We start from the raw sequence: 19569 nt of genomic DNA on the forward strand, positions 1-19569 counted from the left end.
TCATATAAATCAATCAATCTTATACAAAAGGGGGGATGGTACTGTGACACATTGGGTAAAGCCGCCACCTGCAGTGCCTGCCTCCCAAGGCACTCACAAGGCAGCCTATTTGTGGCACCAGATGATATCAAATGCATTAGTGAAATTTTTCCAAGAAACTACTCATCACAATATAGACAAAATTGAGCAGGCATATAAGAGAACCCAATTAATTTGAAGTCATGAAAAATGAAAATATAGTATTTAAGCAAATACCACCTAATAAAGAAATAAGTAGCATTTTTAAGTATTCAACAAAATTTTATTTTTGAAATCTGCACTTAACTTGTAGTTTCTTTTTTTTTTTGCTTTTTATTAACTTTTATTTAATGAATTTAATTAAATTTCCAAAGTACAGCTTATGGAGTACAATGGCTTCCCCCCCCCATAACTTCCCTCCAACCTGCAACCCTCCCCTTTCCCTCTCTCTCCCCCCTTCCAGTCACATCAAGATTCATTTTCAATTCTCTTTATATACAGAAGATGAGTTTAGCATATATTAAGTAAAGATTTCAACAGTTTGCACCCACATAGAAACACAAAGTGAAAAATACTGTTTGAATACTAGTTATAGCATTAAATCACAATGTACAGCACATTAAGGACTGAGATCCTACATGAGGAGTAAATGCACAGTGACTCCTGTTGTTGACTTAACAAATTGACACTCTTGTTTATGGCATCAGTAATCACCCTAGGCTCTTGTCATGAGTTGCCAAGGCTATGAAAGCCATTTGAGTTCAACAACTCTGATCATATTTAGACAAGGTTGTAGTCAAAGTGGAAGTTCTCTCCCTCCCTTCAGAGAAAGGTACCTCCTTCTTTGATGACCTGTTCTTTTCACTGGGATCTCACTCCCAGAGATCTTTCATTTAGGTGGTTTTTTTGTTTTGGTTTGTTTTGGTTTTTTGCCATAGTGTTTTGGCTTTCCATGCCTGTAATACTCTCATGGGCTTTTCAGCCAGATCCGCGTGCCTTAAGGGCTGATTCTGAGGCCAGAGTGCTGTTTAGGACATCTGCCATTCTATGGGTCTGCTGTGTATCTCGCTTCCTATGTTGGATCGTTCTCTCCCTTTTTTATTCTATCAGCTAGTATTTGCAGACACTAGTCTTGTTTATGTGCTCCCTTTGGCTCTTAGTTCTATCATTATGATCAATTGTGAACAGAAATTGATCACCGGGACTAGTGAGATGGCATTGGTACATGCCACCTTGATGGGATTGAATTGGAATCCCCTGGTATGTTTCTAACTCTACCGTTTGAGGTAAGTCAGCTTGAGTATGTCCCGAATTGCACATCTCTTCCCTCTCTTATTCCCACTCTTATATTTAACAGCGATCACTATTCAGTTAAGCTTCAACACTTGAGAATAACTGTGTATTGATTACAGTATTCAACCAAAAGTATTAAGTAGAACCAACAACAACAACAACAAAAAACTAAGAGGGATAACATATTAAGTTGTTCATCAACAGTCAGGGCAAGGGCTGATCAAGTCACCATTTCTCATAATGTTCATTTCACTTTAACAGGTTTCCTTTTTGGTGCTCAGTTAGTTGTCACCAATCAGGGAGAACATATGGTATTTGTCCCTTTGGGACTGGCTTATTTCACTCAGCATAATGCTTTCCCTGTTAGGAATTTGGAAAGAATAAGTAGCATTTTGAAAACAGACACTGAGGCCGGCGCCGTGGCTCACTAGGCTAATCCTCCACCTTGTGGCACCAGCACACCGGGTTCTAGTCCCAGTCGGGGCACCGGATTCTGTCCCGGTTGCCCCTCTTCCAGGCTAGCTCTCTTCTGTGGCCCGGGAGTGCAGTGGAGGATGGCCCAAGTGCTTGGGCCCTGCATCCCATGGGAGACCAGGAGAAGTACCTGGCTCCTGCCATCGGATCAGCGCGGTGTGCCGGCCGCAGAGCGCCAGCCACAGTGTCCATTGGAGGGTGAATCAACGGCAAAAGGAAGACCATTCTCTCTCTCTCTCTCTCTCTTACTGTCCACTCTGCCAGTCAAAAAAAAAAAAAGAAAAGAAAACAGGCACTGATGGCATCAGTTAATTGGAAGAAAATATGAAAAAGGGTACAGAATGTCATATGGGTACTGACAGACATGTGGAGGGGCTTTGATTGAATAGCATCACTTGTTCTCTCAGCAGTTCTAGTGGGAGACCCAGAAGAAGCTCCTGGCTCCTGGCTCCTGGCTCCTGGCTCCTGGCTCCTGGCTCCTGGCTCCTGGCTCCTAGCTCCTGGCTCCTGGCTTTGGACTGCTGGAGCCCTAGCTGTTGTGGCCATTTGGGGAGTGAACCAGCGGATGGAAGACCTCTCTCTCTCTCCCTTTCTCACTCTCTCTCTCTCTTTGACTCTGCCTCTCTGTAACTCTGCCTTTCAAATATGTAATTAAATTATAAAAAGACTGTCATTTCCTCAATGAAGCCTCAGCACTTGCTGACTATCGTGAGCTCACGGAGGAAGGCTTTGTTTCTGGGGATTCAATTCATTTCCATGGGTCTATATGTCTGTCTCCATTCTCACACTGTTTTGATTATTTTGGGTTTGTAATAATTGTTTTAGATTTATTTATTTGAAAGGCAGAGTTATTGGGGGTGGGGCGGGGAACAGATCTTCCATCTCTCGGTTTACTCACCAAAAGGCAGCAGCAACAGGGCTGGGCCAGGCTGAAACTAGGAGCCTGGAGCTCCATCCAGGCCTCCCACATAGGTGCAGGGGCCCAACCCCTGGGCCATCCTCTGCTGTCTTTTCCGGGAGTTGATGCCAAAATAGACTGGAACTGGCACTGCAGGCAGCAGCTTCAGCTACTGTGCCACAGCACTGAATTCCTATAATAAGTTTTGAAAGTAGGATGTCTGTGAGTTTTAACTTTGTTATTTTTCAAGAGAGTTTGTTCACTTGGTGTTCCTTGAAATTCCACATGAATCTTAAGATGGATTTTTCTGCTTCTACTAAAAAAATTGCTGGGATTGTGATAAGGACTGTGCTGAATTGTAAATGATTTTGGGTGGTACTGACATCTTAACAACGTTAAGACTTTCATTCTGTGAACACAGAGTATCTTTCCATTTATCTGTGCCTTCTTTAATTTGTTTCAGCAATGTTTTGTACTTTTCAGTGTTAAAGTGTTTTGCCTTGGTTAAATTTATTCCCAGTTATTTAATTATTTCTGATACTGTTGTTGTAATTAATCATCTTTTTAAAGGCATCCACATCAATGTTGAGTGAAGAAAGTAAACAATTTGTCTATATTGTGATGAGTAGTTTCTTGAAAAACTTTCATTGATGTATTTGATATCATCTGGTGCAGCAATAGGCTGCCTTGTGAAATGCTGAAGATCATTGGAGTGAAAGGTAGATTCAGATTTATATTTGTTGATTGATTGATTGATTGATTTCATTTCCCAAATCAGGGGCTAATCACTGATTTAACAGAATGAGCTTTTTGATTGACTCCAGATTCACTCTTTAAGATGTATTTATTTATTGAACACAGAGTGTAAGATTTTATTGTCAGGCTTGCCATTGTGGCACAGAGGGTTACACCACTGCCTGAGAAACCTGCATCTCATATGAGTGCAGGTTCAAGTCCCAGCTGCTCCACTTCCAATCCAGTGCCCTGCTAAAGCATCTGGGAATGCAACAGAAGATGGCTCAAGTGCTTGGGCCCCTGCACCTATGTGGGAGACCTGCATGGAGCTCCAGGATCCTGGGTTCAATCTGGCCTAGCCTTGGCAGCTGTGGCCATTTGGGTGAGGGAATCTCTCTCTGTGTTTCTCTCTCTTTCTGCCTCTCTGCCTCTCTGTTCTCTTCCTCTCTGTAACTCTTTCAAATAAACAGATAAACCAGTCTTTAAAAAAAGAGATGTAACTACCTTCATGATACAGCAGAAGGTGAAGCACAGAGCGGGATATCTCAGCCCTTTCTCTCATTATCACCTCCAGTTCAAACTGGCTACACCTCTCTCTCTCTTTCTCTCTCTCTCTTTAAAATAATTTATTTGAAAGGCTGAGAGAGAGAGAGAGAGAGAGTTCTTCCATCTGTTGGTTCACTCCTCAAATGGCCCAATGGCCAGAGCTTTGCCAATCTAAAGCCATGTGCTTCTTCCAGGTCTACCTTGTGGGTGTAGGGGCACAAGGACTTGGGCCATTCTCTACTGTTTTCCCAGGCCATAGCAGAGAGCAGGATTGGAAGAGGAGCAGCCGAGACTCCAACTGGCACCCCATGGGTGTGGCACTTCAGGTTGTGGCTTTAACCAGCTACAGCACAGAGCCAGCCCCCTGTTTGGGTCTCTTGAGATGCCGACATTCTTAAATCTACAGCTGGACCCACCACATTCGAACCTCAGCATGATCTCTGTGATCTTAACGTTTTACCCAGAAAATCAGCGTGAATACACCCAGCACAACTACTCTGTTTCCTGTCACAACAGCGCTTTCCCTGGGCACACAGAATCCTCATCCTTCTTGTGGGGCTGGCACATGCCACACTTCCTACAGAAGGCACGGCGGGTTGTAGGCATGTCTGCCGTGTTTGTTGGAGCACTGTCACTGTGGAAAGCCCTTTGAGGATTTAGATGAGATCCTAACATTGCTTAAGGCTACTCGTTTGCCATAACGAGCTGCATTACCTTACATATAATATCCTCCTGTATGGGCTCCAACCATTAGAGAAGCAGCCTTGCCATTAAGTGGGAGTGCCTCTTACAGTTCCTTTTTTATAGATTTATTTATTTACTTGAATGGCAGAGCTACACAGAGGCAGAGATGCCCACGCAAACACACACACAAAGAAACACACACACATACAAACAGAGAGAGAGAGAGGTCTTTCATCCAATGGTTCAGGCCCCACATGGCCACAATGGCTGGAGCCATGCCGCTGTGAAGCTAGGAGACAGGTGCCTCCTCCTGGCCTCATACGTGGGTGCAGGGGCCTAAGGACTTGGGCCAACTTCTACTGTTTCCCAGGCCATAGTAGAGAGCTGCATCTGAAGTGGAGTAGCTGCGACTAGAACTGGCACCCATATGGGATGCAGGCACTGCAGGTGGTGGCTTTACCCACTATACCACAGGGCCATCCCCCCTTTTGTTTTGAGATTTATTTATTTATTTGAAAGGCAGAGTTACAGAGAGAGAAAGGGAGAGGGAGAATCAGAGCAAGATCTTCCATCTGCTGGTTCACTTTCCAAATGGCTGGAATAGCCAGAGCTGGACCAGGAGCCAGGAGCCAGGAGCTTCTTCTGGGTCTTCCAGAAAATTGCATCCAGGGGCCCAAGCAGTTCAGCCATCTTCTTTTGCTTTCCCAGGTGTATTAGCAGGGAGCTAGATGTGAAGTGGACCAGCAGGGACTTATACCAGCACACAAATGGGATGCAGGCATTGCAGGTGGTGGCTTTACCCAATTTGTCACAGTACCATCCCCCCTTTTGTATAAGATTGATGTATTTATTTGAAAGGCAAAGATACAGAGAGAGAAAGGGAGTGGGAGAGTCAGAGAGAGAGCTTCTATCTTCTTGTTCACTTTCCAAATGGCTGGAATAGCCAGAGCTGGACCAGACCAAGCCAGGAGCCAGGAGCTTCTTCAGGTTCTCCCATGCAGGTGCAGGGGCCCAAGCACTTTGGCCATCTTCTGCTTTCCCAGGTGCATTAGCAGCTGCTAGATGTGAAGTGGAACAGCTGGGACTTGAACTGGCACATATATGGAATGCAGGCACTACAGGTGGTGTGTTATCCTCCTATGCCTCACTGCTAGCACCTAAAGTTCCCTCGTGGTCTGTTTTTGATAGGATTCCAGCAGAGACAGGAAGTCTCTCAAAGTATCCTTAAGTCATGCGCTGCTCCACAAGGAGACCCTCTGTATGTGTACTCTCTGATCTTGAGCGAGTTAACCAGCTGTAGCAGGTGCACTGAGTTCTACCATCTGGGTTGATTTCACCCCTGCGAGGATTCTCCATTCTAAAAGAGAACTTAGATCAGTAGGTGCCTATCCTGTGTAATAACCTCCAGTTTCATTTTTGAGTCAACAGGTATATGAGGTCTGGTTCTCAGCAGGAGTCTCTGGTGTGTCTGAGTGAGGAACAGAAATTTCCCTGGTGGAGATGAGATGATGCTGAGGTTCCCTTTCTTTTGGGAGAGGCGACAGAGTGGCAGAACTAAGGGGAGCTGCCGTGGTGAATGAGAGCGTGAAAGTGACAGTCAGAGGAGGGGACCCCAAGAGTTCCATGGCAAACCAGAATTAAATGGTTATATTTGTGCAAAAGAATTTGAAATGCATGCACAGTTTCGTCCCAGTAAACAAGCCCCCTCTTCAAATTTCATAGAACACGAATCTCCTATTGCGTGTTCAGTTGGTAGTGACGAGTACATTGCAAGAAGAGCCATAGCATTGAGCTGGACTAGGAGCAACCGGGACAGAATCCGGTGCCCCAACAGTGACTAGAACACGGAGTGCCGGCACCTGAGGTGGAGCATTAGCCTTGTGAGCTGCAGTTCCAGCCATGTAACTCTTTCAAATAAACAAAATAAATCTTTTTAAAAAAGAATATAGATAGTAAACAGGATAAGTGAACTGACAACATGTTTAATACCAGATGCTCCTTGATGTACAACAGGTTTATATTCTGATAAGCCCATTGTGAGTTGAAATATCAACTTATGTTTTTAAAAATTACCAAAAATCAAAATTCATGTAATCCACCTAACCTACCAAACATTGTAGCGTGCCGTAAACATGCACATAGTATTTACGTTAGCCTAAACTTTGGCAAACTCATCCAACACTAATTTTTTTGAAACTAAAACATTGAATATCTGATGTACATACACAGAAGGGAGCCTTACAGACATGATGAGAGCAAATACATAAGAGAATATCCACGAACCCTTGGCAACAGAGCACCCCGTGGAGTGCCAGTTCTTTATCACCCCAGTGCCGTGACTGACTGGGAGCTGCACTTGCTGCCACTATGCAGCACCCCAGGAGAAGATCAAAATTCAGAGTCCCAGTACCACTTCCACCAAATGTGTATTGCTTTTCCACCAGCATAAAGTCAAGCAATAGTACATCGAGCCATCCTATACTGAGATCCACTGAGAAGTGTGAGATTTGGATTAAGGCAGGGAAGGGAGGGAGAAGAGTCTGGGACTGTCTGTTTAGCTGATGTGCCCAGAGGAAGCTTCGAGACACAGTGGGGAAACATACAGAAAGACCAGTGTGGAGGGTTCCCCGAAGAGAAAGGACGATTCCACAATCTATGCATAATCTTGTCACCTTTCATGAAAATCAGAGACCAGAGAGCTTTAAAGGAAGGAGTGAGGAGGACATGATAAGAGGTTGACTAGGACAGATAATGTGGGTGGAAGGTGCATACAGAACCCTGCAGGCCCATATAAAACATTGGCTTTAGTCCTGAGTGAACTGAGCAGACTGCAATGTTCTACTTCTGTTTTGTGTATGTTTCTGTTTTCCTAGCATCCAGGGGGTGGTTGAAGATCTACTTCCGGTTTACAAGGACCCCTGCAGTTGTGTGTAGACTAAGCTGAAAACAGACCCAGGAGAGATGCAAGGAGAAGCTGAGGAAGTCTCTACAGTAACTCCCTCAGGGATGGAGCCTGGTAGCAGAAGGAGCGCCACAAAGTGGTGCAACCCGGGACATGTGGATGGAATGGCTATGGATGTGACAGAGGACACTCGAGGACAACTCTGAGGCCTGGATTCCGGCAACAGGAAGGGTGGAGTTACCAGTTATCGTCATGGGGAACACTTTGAGAAACTCAGCTTTCAGGAAACGCAAAGAGGTCAAATTTGGACCTTCTGTTTGAACTATTATTAGGTAGAAATGCAAATTGCACATGGTTCAATTGAACAGACATCCAGGAGAAAACAGTGAGCATGCACTTGGATGTCCATAGGGGAGGTACAGATGGGTGACAGCAACACATGGATGGTATTTAAAGGAAGAAAGCAAAGTTGAAAGGAGGAAAAGGAAAAAACTGTGTCCTGAAATGTTCCAGCACCAAGAACTAGCTCAGGAAATGAGAACAAACCAGAGAAAGACCAGAGAATGTGAGAACGTGGGTGCCAAGGGGAGGGTGGTGGCGTTGAAGGGAAAGACCCAGTGACTCCATCACGTGTTGCACATAACTCAACATGAGGACTGGGGGAGGGGCATTGTGGGGCAGCAGGTTCAAAGCCACCACGTGCAGCCCCAGCAGCCCAACGCACAGCACCAGTTTGAGTCCCAGCTGCCCTGCTTTGGATCCAAATCCCTGCTAACCAGTCAATGGGGTCCAGTGGTCTACAGAAACATTCATCTGTGAAAGCACAGAGGTAGAGCAGGCAGATAAAATTAGAGGCCAAGCAGGAGACAGGAAAGGAGATGAGGCTACAAATGCAGCAGCGGCTGTAAGGACAGTCCACAGAATTTCAGCTCCAGGTGTGGAAGGAGTCAGGACCTGACGCTGCTAGTTTCAGTGAATGGGTGGGATGGGATTTGTAAAAGTCACTAACTCTGCATTATAGAGGATAACAGAGGGCCCTCGCTGCACTCAAAGCCGAGAGCGTATAAGAGTCCCAGGCCCACCAGGCCTCACAGGTAGCAGGAAGGAGTCACAGCGCCCAAGTACATGAAACTCTTGAGTCCCTTTCGACAACGTCCTCTTCACCTCACAATTCCTAAACTCCTGGGCCCAGCTTGACCCAAGTCACTTTCCCCAACCCGGCCCACATGCAGATACAAGCACTTCGTACTGGTTGGTTAGGGGGTATTGATTGACGCCAGGGCAGTCCAATGAGCAGCATGCTAATTCACCGATCATCTTCAGTGCCCTCTTTTTTTTTTTAAGATTTATATTATTTGAGAGAGTTACAGAGAAAGGTAGAGACAGAGAGAGGTGTTCCATTTTAGTTCACTCCCCAGATGGCCGCAATGCCTGAACTGTGCTGATCTGAAGCAAGGAGCTTCTTCTGGTTCTCCCACTTGGGTGCAGGGGCCCAAGCACTTGGGCCATCCTCCACTGCCCTCCCGGGCCACAGCAGAGAGCTGGATTGGAAGAGGAGCAGCCAGGACTAGAACCAGCACCCATGTGGGATGCCAGCACTGCAGGCCAGGGCATTAACCTGCTGCACCTCAGCGCCAGCCTCTTGGTGGTCTTAAGAAGAATCAGGTCGGGGCAGAGCACCTGATCGGGTGCCCAGCCTGGCCGTGTCTGAAAACACCTGAGAGTGTTTCTTAACAGGTCAAACCCCTTTTTGGGATAATGATGATGCTGTTGTATGCAACACGCCACTGGGGAACAGGGCTGGCACTGCCCAGTGGGAGAGAGCAATGATAAAACACGGGACCAACAGCTACTCTTTACTGAGCACTTCCTAGGTCCCAGGAACACTGTACATCCGCGACCGCTCAGCACAGCAGATGGCATTCTCCGCGTCTGAGGCTGGGGCCAGCTGAGGTGACTTGCCCACAGTCACTGTCAGCACGGAGCCTAGGAGAGGCGACCAGGGGTGCCTCCTCCAGGAGCCCTGCTAAGGGCTTCCCACCCAAAGTGGGGCCACCTTTCCTCGGAGGGGAGTTCGCGGTGAGGATTCTGAGCCCACAGAGTTGGGGTCAAGCCCAGGGCCCAGGACGCGGTGTGGTAAGCCCACTGAGGCCAGGCAAGCTCGGGCACCACGTAGCTCGGGCACCACCCGGCCCAGCATCTGAGGTCCAACCTGGAGCACACATTCATCGCCCCTCTCCTCCTTACTTCTCCGCCTTCTCTCCTGCTTGGTGTTCCCCATTCTTCCATGCATGGAACGCTCTTTGGACCAAGACTGAACCCCCAGTCCCCAAGCACGTCTTTCCAGCCACCTCCATGCCCAACCCGCCCTTGGCCGGCTGGACACCACACCTGGAGGTGGGAGACGCCCGAGGAGCCCAAGAGGCCCTCAGGCTCCCAGCCCGGTCTTTCCTAACGCCATCCAGCAACCTTCGATGGGGGCCTGTGGAATTCCGGCGAGGAGTCTGGGAACACCAGACACCCAGGCCAAAAGCCAATCTGCAGGCCACTGTCCTGGCGGACTGAAAAGGCAGCAAGCGTGGCCGGGAAGCAGGGCCCTGTGGCAAGCATGCAGCTCCCGCTCCCCGCATGAGCCCCTCAACTGCTACATGAGACAGGTTCACCGGTCTGCAACTTCAGCTTAAAAGAATTCTTTGAAGGTGATTGCAGACAATTCCCAAGACCCTTGTCCCAAGACTCCTACTCAGTGGCTCTGAGGCGGGGCAAGGAATCCGTATATCCAGGGCTGTTGGCGCCAAGCCTCAGGCTTCTGCTTGCGATACCTGCACCCCCTCTCCCAATGTGCTGGGTTGTCGCCCCCCAACCCCCGGTACACTGCCTCAGACCCAGCTTCCTGCTACTGGACCCGGGAGAGCAGCAGGTGAGGGCCTCTGACGCCCACTGGAGGACCAAGATGGAGTTCTGCGTTCCCGCCTTCTCCCTGCCCAGGCCTGGCTGTTGCAGCCATTTAGGAAATTAAGCAGCAGCTGGAAATTTCTCTGTCGCTCAGCATTTCAAATAAATCTCTTGTTAAGTTAATGGATGTGGAATAAAGTTTGTTTTATTAAATGTGCATATCCCAGAAACCTGCAAAAGGATGCCAGTGCCACCAAGTGCCAGATCACTAACTTAAACGTCCAACCGGAGAGGTTTGATTGATGCAAAGGAATACTAGGTAGCCCTTAAAAATAAATGTTATAAAAAGAAAAGGGAGATGAGTAACATGCATGTGATTTGGTTTTAAGTGCACAAAATATTTTGAATGGTAAGCAGTCACAATGTGACGTCTCCAAGGTGACGATTTAATAAAATCAGAGACGAGAAGAAAGATTTTGTAGTCCTCAGGAACCATTTGTAAACATGACCTATCCTGGAAGCCGTGTGGGGGTTCTTCCCCTTCTAGCACTGAAGGCGGTTTGAGCCCCACCTTCCCTTAAGCAAGCTCCATGCAGGCTGCCTGCCAACTCACTCGGAGCGCTGACGCTAAAATGTTGCGGCTTCCAGGCGGTGGCAACGCCACCCCTGCAACCAGTCCCCTGCTCCCAGCAAGCTCCTTCATAACTTAAACATGCTCATCACCTGGAACTTGGGCTAAGGGCTCATATACCTAAGAGTTACCACTTAGGTCAAAGGACACAGAAATCGCCACGCAGGGTGAGCACGTTCCATCCCCTACCTTTCCAACACCCTGAGGGGCCACACCAGCCATTGACAACTTAGGCGAAACACAGGCCTATGAATCTCACCTAAAATCAAAAAAAACCTCCAGGAATAAAAATGGCGCCCAGGGTACTTCCGGGTCAGGGTTGTCACCTGGAAATCCTGATGTGATAATCCACTCCCGCGACCTGAACATTACACAGTTCTCAACGTGAGAAAGCCCGAGAACTTGACAAGCCCAGGAGTCGCACAGTGGCCCGCCCCCTAGGTTCCCGCACACTGACCAACCAATGACAGCCCTGGATGGTCGTCAACTGCCCCGCCTCAGGGCGGAGCCTCCAGGAGCAGGGCTTAGTGGGATGTACAGCCACTTCGGTTCCCAGAGCCACGCTCGCAACGCGATTGGTCGTCCATTCTGCATCCGGGTCTGTACATGGAAGGCTGAAGATTTCAAGACTCCAGGCCGAGCCCCGAAGCTGGACCGCAGACCACCAGACAGCCTCACGCCTCCTCACCCGTCTGCCTCAGGGAACCTCACCCGTACATCCCACGCCACCTCACCTATCCGCCGCAGACCGCCTCACCCGTCCGTCCGCCGCAGGCCGCCACTCCTGACCCCGGACCTGACAGCGCCCGGAAGCCCGCGAAGCCCGCGAAGCCCGCGCCCGTCGCCCCTCGCGCCCTCTGCCAGGCCCCCGGAGCGCAGCCCGCAGCGCCGTCGACATGAGGGGCGTCCGGCCCCGCAGCCCCAGCGCCTGCCCTGAGCCCGCGGGGCCCCCGCAGCCCGGAGCAGCCGGCCCTGCCAAGCGCCGCCGAGTGCAGGAGCCCGCGGCCGCCGAGCCCGGGCCCCAGCCCGGCCTCCCGGCCCCGCCCGCGGCCCCGCCCGCCTCGGCGCTCCCCTCCGTCGTGGTCGTGGTCCTGGCCGCCGGCTGCGCCCTGCAGCTGCCGCTGGACGACGTCGACCTGCTGCTGGAGCCCGCGCCCACGGCGGTCCTCAGCGTGTCTCTGCCCGGCCACACGCTGCTGCTGGTCCCCGAGGGCCTCCTGGAGGCCGCCGGCCAGGGCCCCTCGCCGGGCGGCCTGGCGCTGGCCGCTGTCCTGGACGCCGCGGCCGAGGCCGTCGTGGTACAGCAGCAGCAGCAGCAGCAGCAGCAGCAGCAGGGATTGGTGTGCTCAGCCCCCACGGAGATGGCCGGCCAGGCAGAGGCCTTTGAAGACGAAGACGACGCCGACCCCGAGCTCCTGGCGTTGCGCGTGGACCCTGCAGCCGGCTGGGCCGCGGGGCTCTGCCTGGGCGCTGCAAGGGGCTCCAGCCCCGGCTCGGCCTTCCACCTGGACTGGGAGCTGTGGCGGCCGCTCCCCGGCTCTCCGCTGCAGCCTCTCCCTGCGTCTCCCAGTCCAGGGCCCCCGGAGCCCCCGGGGCGCCCGCAGCGCCCTCCTCGGCCCGCCTGCAAGGCCCGGAGACGCCTGTTCCAGGAATGACGCCCAGGTGAGGGGCTTCTGAGAGCCATTCTGGGGGCCCGGCTGGCTGTGTGTCCCCAATGTAGATGGCGCAGAGAGGGAGGCCCTTTGGGTGTAGATGGCCTTGCACCATTCTGCAGGGCTGTTTGTTGGCTCAGCAGGTCTGGGAGAAGGACCATCTCCTCCCACACCCGAGGACAATGCTGCCTGCAGCGCAGCCGCCCGGAGACCTCAGGTTCTGCTTGGGCCCTGCTCTGCGCACAAGGCACCCAGGCACTGTCATGGCCCTGACCTTTGCTTCGAGCCCCAGCTCAGCACTTGTGGAAAACTTTGCCAGCCCGGCCCCAGCACCCTACCACTGGACCCCTCGTCTCCCACATTGCAATGAGGACGGAATCGGTTTGCTTCGGGCCCTAGACTCTGCAAGCTCTTGGCAAACGTCTGACCGCGGACTCTTCCTGATGCTGGCCCTAGTCCCTTTCGGGGGGTCTGGAAAACAGTTGGACGTGGACCAAACAAAGCACTGGGCACCGTGACCACGTACCCCCCATTTGGTTCATGACTTGGTTAGCAAGTGGTTAGGTTTGGGAGTTAGGGTTGTGCACCCCCTCCCCCCAAAGACCAACTCTTTCCCATTCATTGCTTCCTGTCTATTTGTAAGATAATGCCCCATGCATGTTCAAAGTTCCCAATTCTAAGTCTCTTTTGTGTTGTTCTAGGATCCCGAGTATATGTTGTACATTGTTGCTACTGTATAGAAATCATTTGTTTCTTCTATTGATCTGACATCGGGGAGAGAATTATTGGATTTCTGTAGTGTTTCATTGGTAGAGTCTTCTGTTTCTTAGTTTTTTATACTGGGTTTTCTTTGAAATCCAGGTTGAACTGTATAATTGATAGCAATATTCCTGTCTTAAGCCTCATGTTAATGCTTTGGAATTTCACCATGGAGTGTGATCTTTCCTGGACGTGATTGTCAACAACCCTTGTCCTACTGAAGAAATTAGTTTATGCCCAAGCAAAAAGGTTGGTTCTGTGCTCATTTTGTTTTTCCCAGCTATGTGACTACACTGACTTGTCAGATTATTTCAAGGTTGGCATTTAATTGTGAATGCATATCAAATAGGTGTGTGGAGCCTTGGGGCCATTTCTGTGTGTGGAACCCTGGCCCAAGAGGAAACCAAACCAGTGTGGAGCTTCAGGGATTTAGAGGGAAATGAGCTTCAGGGATGACATGACTGTAGCATCACCTTCAGATTGTCACTATTAAGAAATGGGTTTCTCGTTGCACCAATGTGACTGTGGTTTGGTTTTGAATCGATTCCTGTGGCAATTTGGACGGTTTACACTTCTAGCCACTGAGTATCTTCACATTTCAGTGATTACATTTTTTAGGAAGGATTCTACTTCTAGTCTTGATTGTTTGGGGTTTTCATGTTTGTTTGTGGGTTGGGTTAATGTTTTACACAGCATTGCTAATTTGTCATGTCCCTTCTTTGGCCAAGTTTGTATTCTATTTCATGAAAAATAAATTATTACTGGTAAGCAAGATGGTATTTTTTCTGACCATTCATTGTATTATCAGTTTCTTTGCCCATTTTCTGTACTTGCATTTTGTGGCTTCATTTCCTCTGTATCTGTTGTCCTACCGAGGTGCGCTTTCTAAGAATCCTTTCAGCTATGGCCTGTGTGGCAAATCTTAGTTTTGTGTATCTGCACATATTTCAATGACACCTTCAAGCTAGTATGTGTTAGGTTTTAGGTGGGTTTGAAGTTCTAAAATGCTGCCTGCACTCTCTCACTCCTTTAAAGATAGTCCTGTCCTCCTTTCCCTGCCATGCTAGTAGTGCATGCTCGAAATCTGCCGCTGCTGCTGTCTTTTCCTTGTATGAGATGAGGCTGTTGGCTTTCTTGACTTTGATGTTCTACAGTTTAGTCGGCTGTATTCAGTGTTAGAAAAGCTGTCTGCTGCAACCGGTGACCTTTCACCTCTCGAGAACTAAGCCTTTCGAATTTCAATTTCAAAAGAGTCAGTTTCTCTTGTACATTGCACCCCTCTCCGATCTCCAGAACTGCTGAGAGAACAAGTGATGCTATTCAATCAAAGCCCCGCCATCTCTCAGTACCCATATGATATTTTATACCCTTTATCATCCTATTTTCCTCCAATTAACTGACGCTATCGTTGCCCGTTTTCAAAATTTGACTTAATTCCTTTATTAGGCAGCATTTGTGTAACATACTATGTTTTTCATTTCTCAAGACTTCAAATTAATTGGGTCCCTTTATATACCTGCTCGCTTTGTCTATAGCGTGAGGAGTAGTTTCTTGGAAAAATTTCACTAATGCATTTCTATCATCTGGTGCCAACAATGGGCTGCCTTGCGAGTGCTGAAGCTCATCGGAGTGAAAGGTAGAGCCAGATTTTTATTTGTTCATGGATTTATGTTTTATTTTTATAGTTTTATTTCACAGGTAGAGTTATAGACGGAGAGAGAGAGAGAGAGAGAGAGAGAGAGAGAGAGAAAGGTCTTCCTTGCATTGGTTTATGTATTTTTACCATTCTTCCTTTCCCAAATCAGGCTAATCACTGATTTAACAGAATGACCTTTGTGATTGACTCCAGATTCACTCTTTAAGATGTATTTATTTAGTGAACACAGAGTGTAAGATTTTATTGTCAGGCTTGCCATTGCGGCACAGAGGGTTACACCACTGCCTGAGAAACCTGCATCTCATATGAGTGCAGGTTCAAGTCCCAGCTGCTCCACTTCCAATCCAGTGCCCTGCTAAAGCATCTGGGAATGCAACAGAAGATGGCTCAAGTGCTTGGGCCCCTGCACCTATGTGGGAGACCTGCATGGAGTTCCAGGATCCTGGGTTCAATCTGGCCTAGCCTTGGCAGCTGTGGCCATTTGGGTGAGTGAATCTCTCTCTCTCTCTGCCTCTCTCTCACTCTCGGTCTCTGTCTCTCTCACTCTGTCTCTGTCCCCCTCTCTCTCGGTTTGTGTGTGTGTGTGTGCGTGTGGGTATGTCTCCCTCTCTGTAACTCTTTCCAATAAACAGATAAATCAGTCTTTCAAAAAAGATGTGACTGCCTTCATGATACAGCAGAAGGTGAAGCACAGGGCTGGATCACTCAGCCCTTTCTCTCCTTATCACCCCCAGTTCAAACCACCTGCATCTCTCTCTGTCTCTCTGTCTCTTTAAAGAAATAAATAATGCATTTGAAAGGCAGAGTTCTGAGAGGCAGAGAGAGAGAAAGGGAGAGAGAGAGAGACAGAGAGAGAGAGAGAGAGAGAGGTCTTCCCTCTGCTGGTTCACTCCCTAAATGGCCACAACGGCCAGAGCTGTGCCAATCCAAAGCCAGGAGCTACTTCCGGGTCTCCCACGTGGGTGCAGGGACCCAAGGATTTGAGCCATCCTCTCCTGTTTTCTGACACTCTTAAATCTACAGCTGGACCCACCACACTCGACCCTCAGCACGATCTCTGTGATTTTAACCTTTTCCCTGGAAAATCTGCTTGATAGACCCAGCACAACTACTCTGTTTCCTGTCACAACAGCGCTTTCCCTGGGCACACAGAATCCTCATCCTTCTTGTGGGGCTGGCACGTGCCACACTTCCTACAGAAGGCACGGCGGGTTGTAGGCATGTCCGCCGTGTTTGTTGGAGCACTGTCACCGTGGAAGAGGGTTTAGAAGAGATCCTAACATTGCTCAAGGCTACTCGTTTGCCATAACGAGCTGCTTTACCTTACATATAATATCCTCCTGTATGGGCTCCAACCATTAGAGGAGCACAGCCTTGCCATGAAGTGGAAGTGCCTCTTAAAGTTCCTTTTTTACTTTTTGCAAGATTTATTGATTTGAAAAGCAAAGTTACACAGAGGGAGAGGTGCACACACACACCCACACACAGAGAGAGAAAGAAAGAGAGAGAGAGAGAGAGAGAGAGGTCTTTCCTGCACTGGTTCACTCCCCACATGGCCACGATGGCTGGAGCCATGGCGATCTGAGGCTAGGAGCCAGGTGCCTCTTCTTGGTCTCCCACGTGGGTGCAGGGGCCTAAGGACTTGAGGCATCTTCTACTGCTTTCCCAGGCCATAGCAGAAAGCTATGAGCAGGAGTTCCTGACTCCTGGCCCTGGCCCTGGTTGCTGTGGTCATTTGGGGAGTGAACCAGCAGAAAGAAGATCTCTCTCTACCTTACCTCTCTCTGACATTCTGCCTTTCAAATCAATAAATATATGTATATCTATTTAATTGATTGCATTGTTTTATCAGTCGATCATTTTGTAACAGTCTTGACCTTCAGGAAAAATATATCACAAAGGGTTCACTTAAGTATTTCAAAAGCACTTTCCATCTGTGAAAAGAAATCTGTTTTCCCCATTTACTCCTGAAACAAAATGATTTGCGTGCATTACAGGAATTTCTCGTGGGATTTGGATGCGTTGGTTTTGGGGCGGGGTGGGGTGTATCTTTGTGAGTTGAGGTTTCGTCAGAATCTTGGAAGTCCCAGGAAAGCATTCGTTCCAAAGTGAAGAAGCCATCTTCGAAATTCGATTAGCGCTCTGTCATTTCTTGTCTAAGAATCTCTCCCAGTCGCTCGCACCCTGTAGACTTGTAGAAGTCTTTCCCCGCACACTGAGCCACCAATCAGAGCCCCGGATATTGGTCGCACCCATGATTCCGCTGCGGGGCGGAGGCTCCAGGGGGCGGAGTTTGGCGTGACATTTTGCGACTTCCAACACGGTTGGTGGAGCGCTGCTGCACATCCGGATCGGTAGCAGGAAGGCCGAAGGTTCCAAGGTGCGAGGCCCGACCCCGAGGTGGGCGTTGCTCCTCCAGAGCCAGACTGCAGCCCACCCGTCCGTCCGCGGCCACCTCACCCGTCCTCCGCAGACCGCCTCACCCGTCCGTCCGCCGCAGGCCGCCTCTCCTGACCCCGGGGCCTGACAGCGCCCGCAGGCCCGCGCAGCCCGCGAAGCCCGCGCCGCCCGCGCCGCCCGCGAAGCCCGCGCCCGTCGCCCCTCGCGCCCTCTGCCAGGCCCCGGAGCGCAGCCCGCAGCGCCGTCGACATGAGGGGCGTCCGGCCCCGCAGCCCCAGCGCCTGCCCTGAGCCCGCGGGGCCCCCGCAGCCCGGAGCAGCCGGCCCTGCCAAGCGCCGCCGAGTGCAGGAGCCCGCGGCCGCCGAGCCCGGGCCCCAGCCCGGCCTCCCGGCCCCGCCCGCGGCCCCGCCCGCCTCGGCGCTCCCCTCCGTCGTGGTCGTGGTCCTGGCCGCCGGCTGCGCCCTGCAGCTGCCGCTGGACGACGTCGACCTGCTGCTGGAGCCCGCGCCCACGGCGGTCCTCAGCGTGTCTCTGCCCGGCCACACGCTGCTGCTGGTCCCCGAGGGCCTCCTGGAGGCCGCCGGCCAGGGCCCCTCGCCGGGCGGCCTGGCGCTGGCCACTGTCCTGGACGCCGCGGCCGAGGCCGTCGTGGTACAGCAGCAGCAGCAGCAGCAGCAGCAGCAGCAGCAGCAGCAGCAGCAGCAGGGATTGGTGTGCTCAGCCCCCACGGAGATGGCCGGCCAGGCAGAGGCCTTTGAAGACGAAGACGACGCCGACCCCGAGCTCCTGGCGTTGCGCGTGGACCCTGCAGCCGGCTGGGCCGCGGGGCTCTGCCTGGGCGCTGCAAGGGGCTCCAGCCCCGGCTCGGCCTTCCACCTGGACTGGGAGCTGTGGCGGCCGCTCCGCGGCTCTCCGCTGCAGCCTCTCCCTGCGTCTCCCAGTCCAGAGCCCCCGGGGCGCCCGCAGCGCCCTCCTCGGCCCGCCTGCAAGGCCCGGAGACGCCTGTTCCAGGAATGAAGGAGCTGCCTCTGCACCCCGTCGCCACGCAGCTGACGCCCAGGTGAGGGGCTTCTGAGAGCCGTTCTGGGGGCCCGGCTGGCTGTGTGTCCGCAAGGGTAGACGGCGCAGAGAGGGAGGCCCTTTGGCTGTAGAGGGCCTTGCACCATTCTGCAGGGCTGTTTGTTGGCTCAGCAGGTCTGGGAGAAGGACCATCTCCTCCCACACCCGAGGACAATGCTGCCTGCAGCGCAGCCGCCCGGAGACCTCAGGTTCTGCTTGGGCCCTGCTCTGCGCACAAGGCACCCAGGCACTGTCATGGCCCTGACCTTTGCTTGCAGCCTCAGCTCAGCACTTGTGGAAAACTTTGCCAGCCCGCCCCCAGCACCCTACCACTGGACCCCTCGTCTCCCACATTGCAATGAGGACGGAACCGGTTTGCTTCAGCCCTAGACTCTGCAAGCTCTTGGCAAAGTCTGACCGCGGACTCTTCCTGATGCTGGCCCTAGTCCCTTTCGGGGGGTCTGGAAAACAGCTGGACGTGGACCAAACAAAGCACTGGGCACCGTGACCACGTACCCCCCATTTGGTTCATGACTTGGTTAGCAAGTAGTTAGGTTTGGGAGTTAGGGTTGTGCACCCCCCTCCCCCCAAAGACCAACTCTTTCCCATTCATTGCTTCCTGTCTATTTGTAAGATAATGCCCCATGCATGTTCAAAGTTCCCAATTCTAAGTCTCTTTTGTGTTGTTCTAGGATCCCGAGTATATGTTGTACATTGTTGCTACTGTATAGAAATCATTTGTTTCTTCTATTGATCTGACATCGGGGAGAGAATTATTGGATTTCTGTAGTGTTTCATTGGTAGAGTCTTCTGTTTCTTAGTTTTTTATACTGGGTTTTCTTTGAAATCCAGGTTGAACTGTATAATTGATAGCAATATTCCTGTCTTATGCCTCATGTTAATGCTTTGGAATTTCACCATGGAGTGTGATCTTTCCTGGACGTGATTGTCAACAACCCTTGTCCT

The 19569-nt window shown here is 50.8% G+C and overlaps 2 protein-coding genes across 2 annotated transcripts; both read left to right on the top strand.

Annotated features, from left to right (window-relative positions):
- The first annotated feature begins 11549 nt into the window (after positions 1 to 11549).
- On the top strand, positions 11550 to 12731 carry LOC100353444 (proline-rich protein 23A-like). The gene has a single exon (XM_070073249.1). The coding sequence runs from the start codon at positions 11973 to 11975 to the stop codon at positions 12729 to 12731; it is 759 nt and encodes a 252-aa protein (XP_069929350.1). The 5' UTR covers positions 11550 to 11972.
- Positions 12732 to 17599: 4868 nt separating this feature from the next.
- LOC127482807 (proline-rich protein 23A-like) lies at positions 17600 to 18561 on the top strand. The gene has a single exon (XM_070073250.1). It carries the CDS (start codon positions 17794 to 17796, stop codon positions 18559 to 18561), a length of 768 nt encoding a protein of 255 aa, XP_069929351.1. The 5' UTR covers positions 17600 to 17793.
- Positions 18562 to 19569: the final 1008 nt, after the last annotated feature.

Source organism: Oryctolagus cuniculus, chromosome 4 (genome assembly GCF_964237555.1).
Source record: "Oryctolagus cuniculus chromosome 4, mOryCun1.1, whole genome shotgun sequence".
Lineage (NCBI taxonomy): Eukaryota > Metazoa > Chordata > Mammalia > Lagomorpha > Leporidae > Oryctolagus > Oryctolagus cuniculus.

Excerpts from the sequence above, each read along its gene's own strand:
- LOC100353444 (XM_070073249.1), top strand. The coding sequence starts at position 11,973 with ATGAGGGGCGTCCGGCCCCGCAGCCCCAGCGCCTGCCCTGAGCCCGCG.
- LOC127482807 (XM_070073250.1), top strand. The coding sequence starts at position 17,794 with ATGAGGGGCGTCCGGCCCCGCAGCCCCAGCGCCTGCCCTGAGCCCGCG.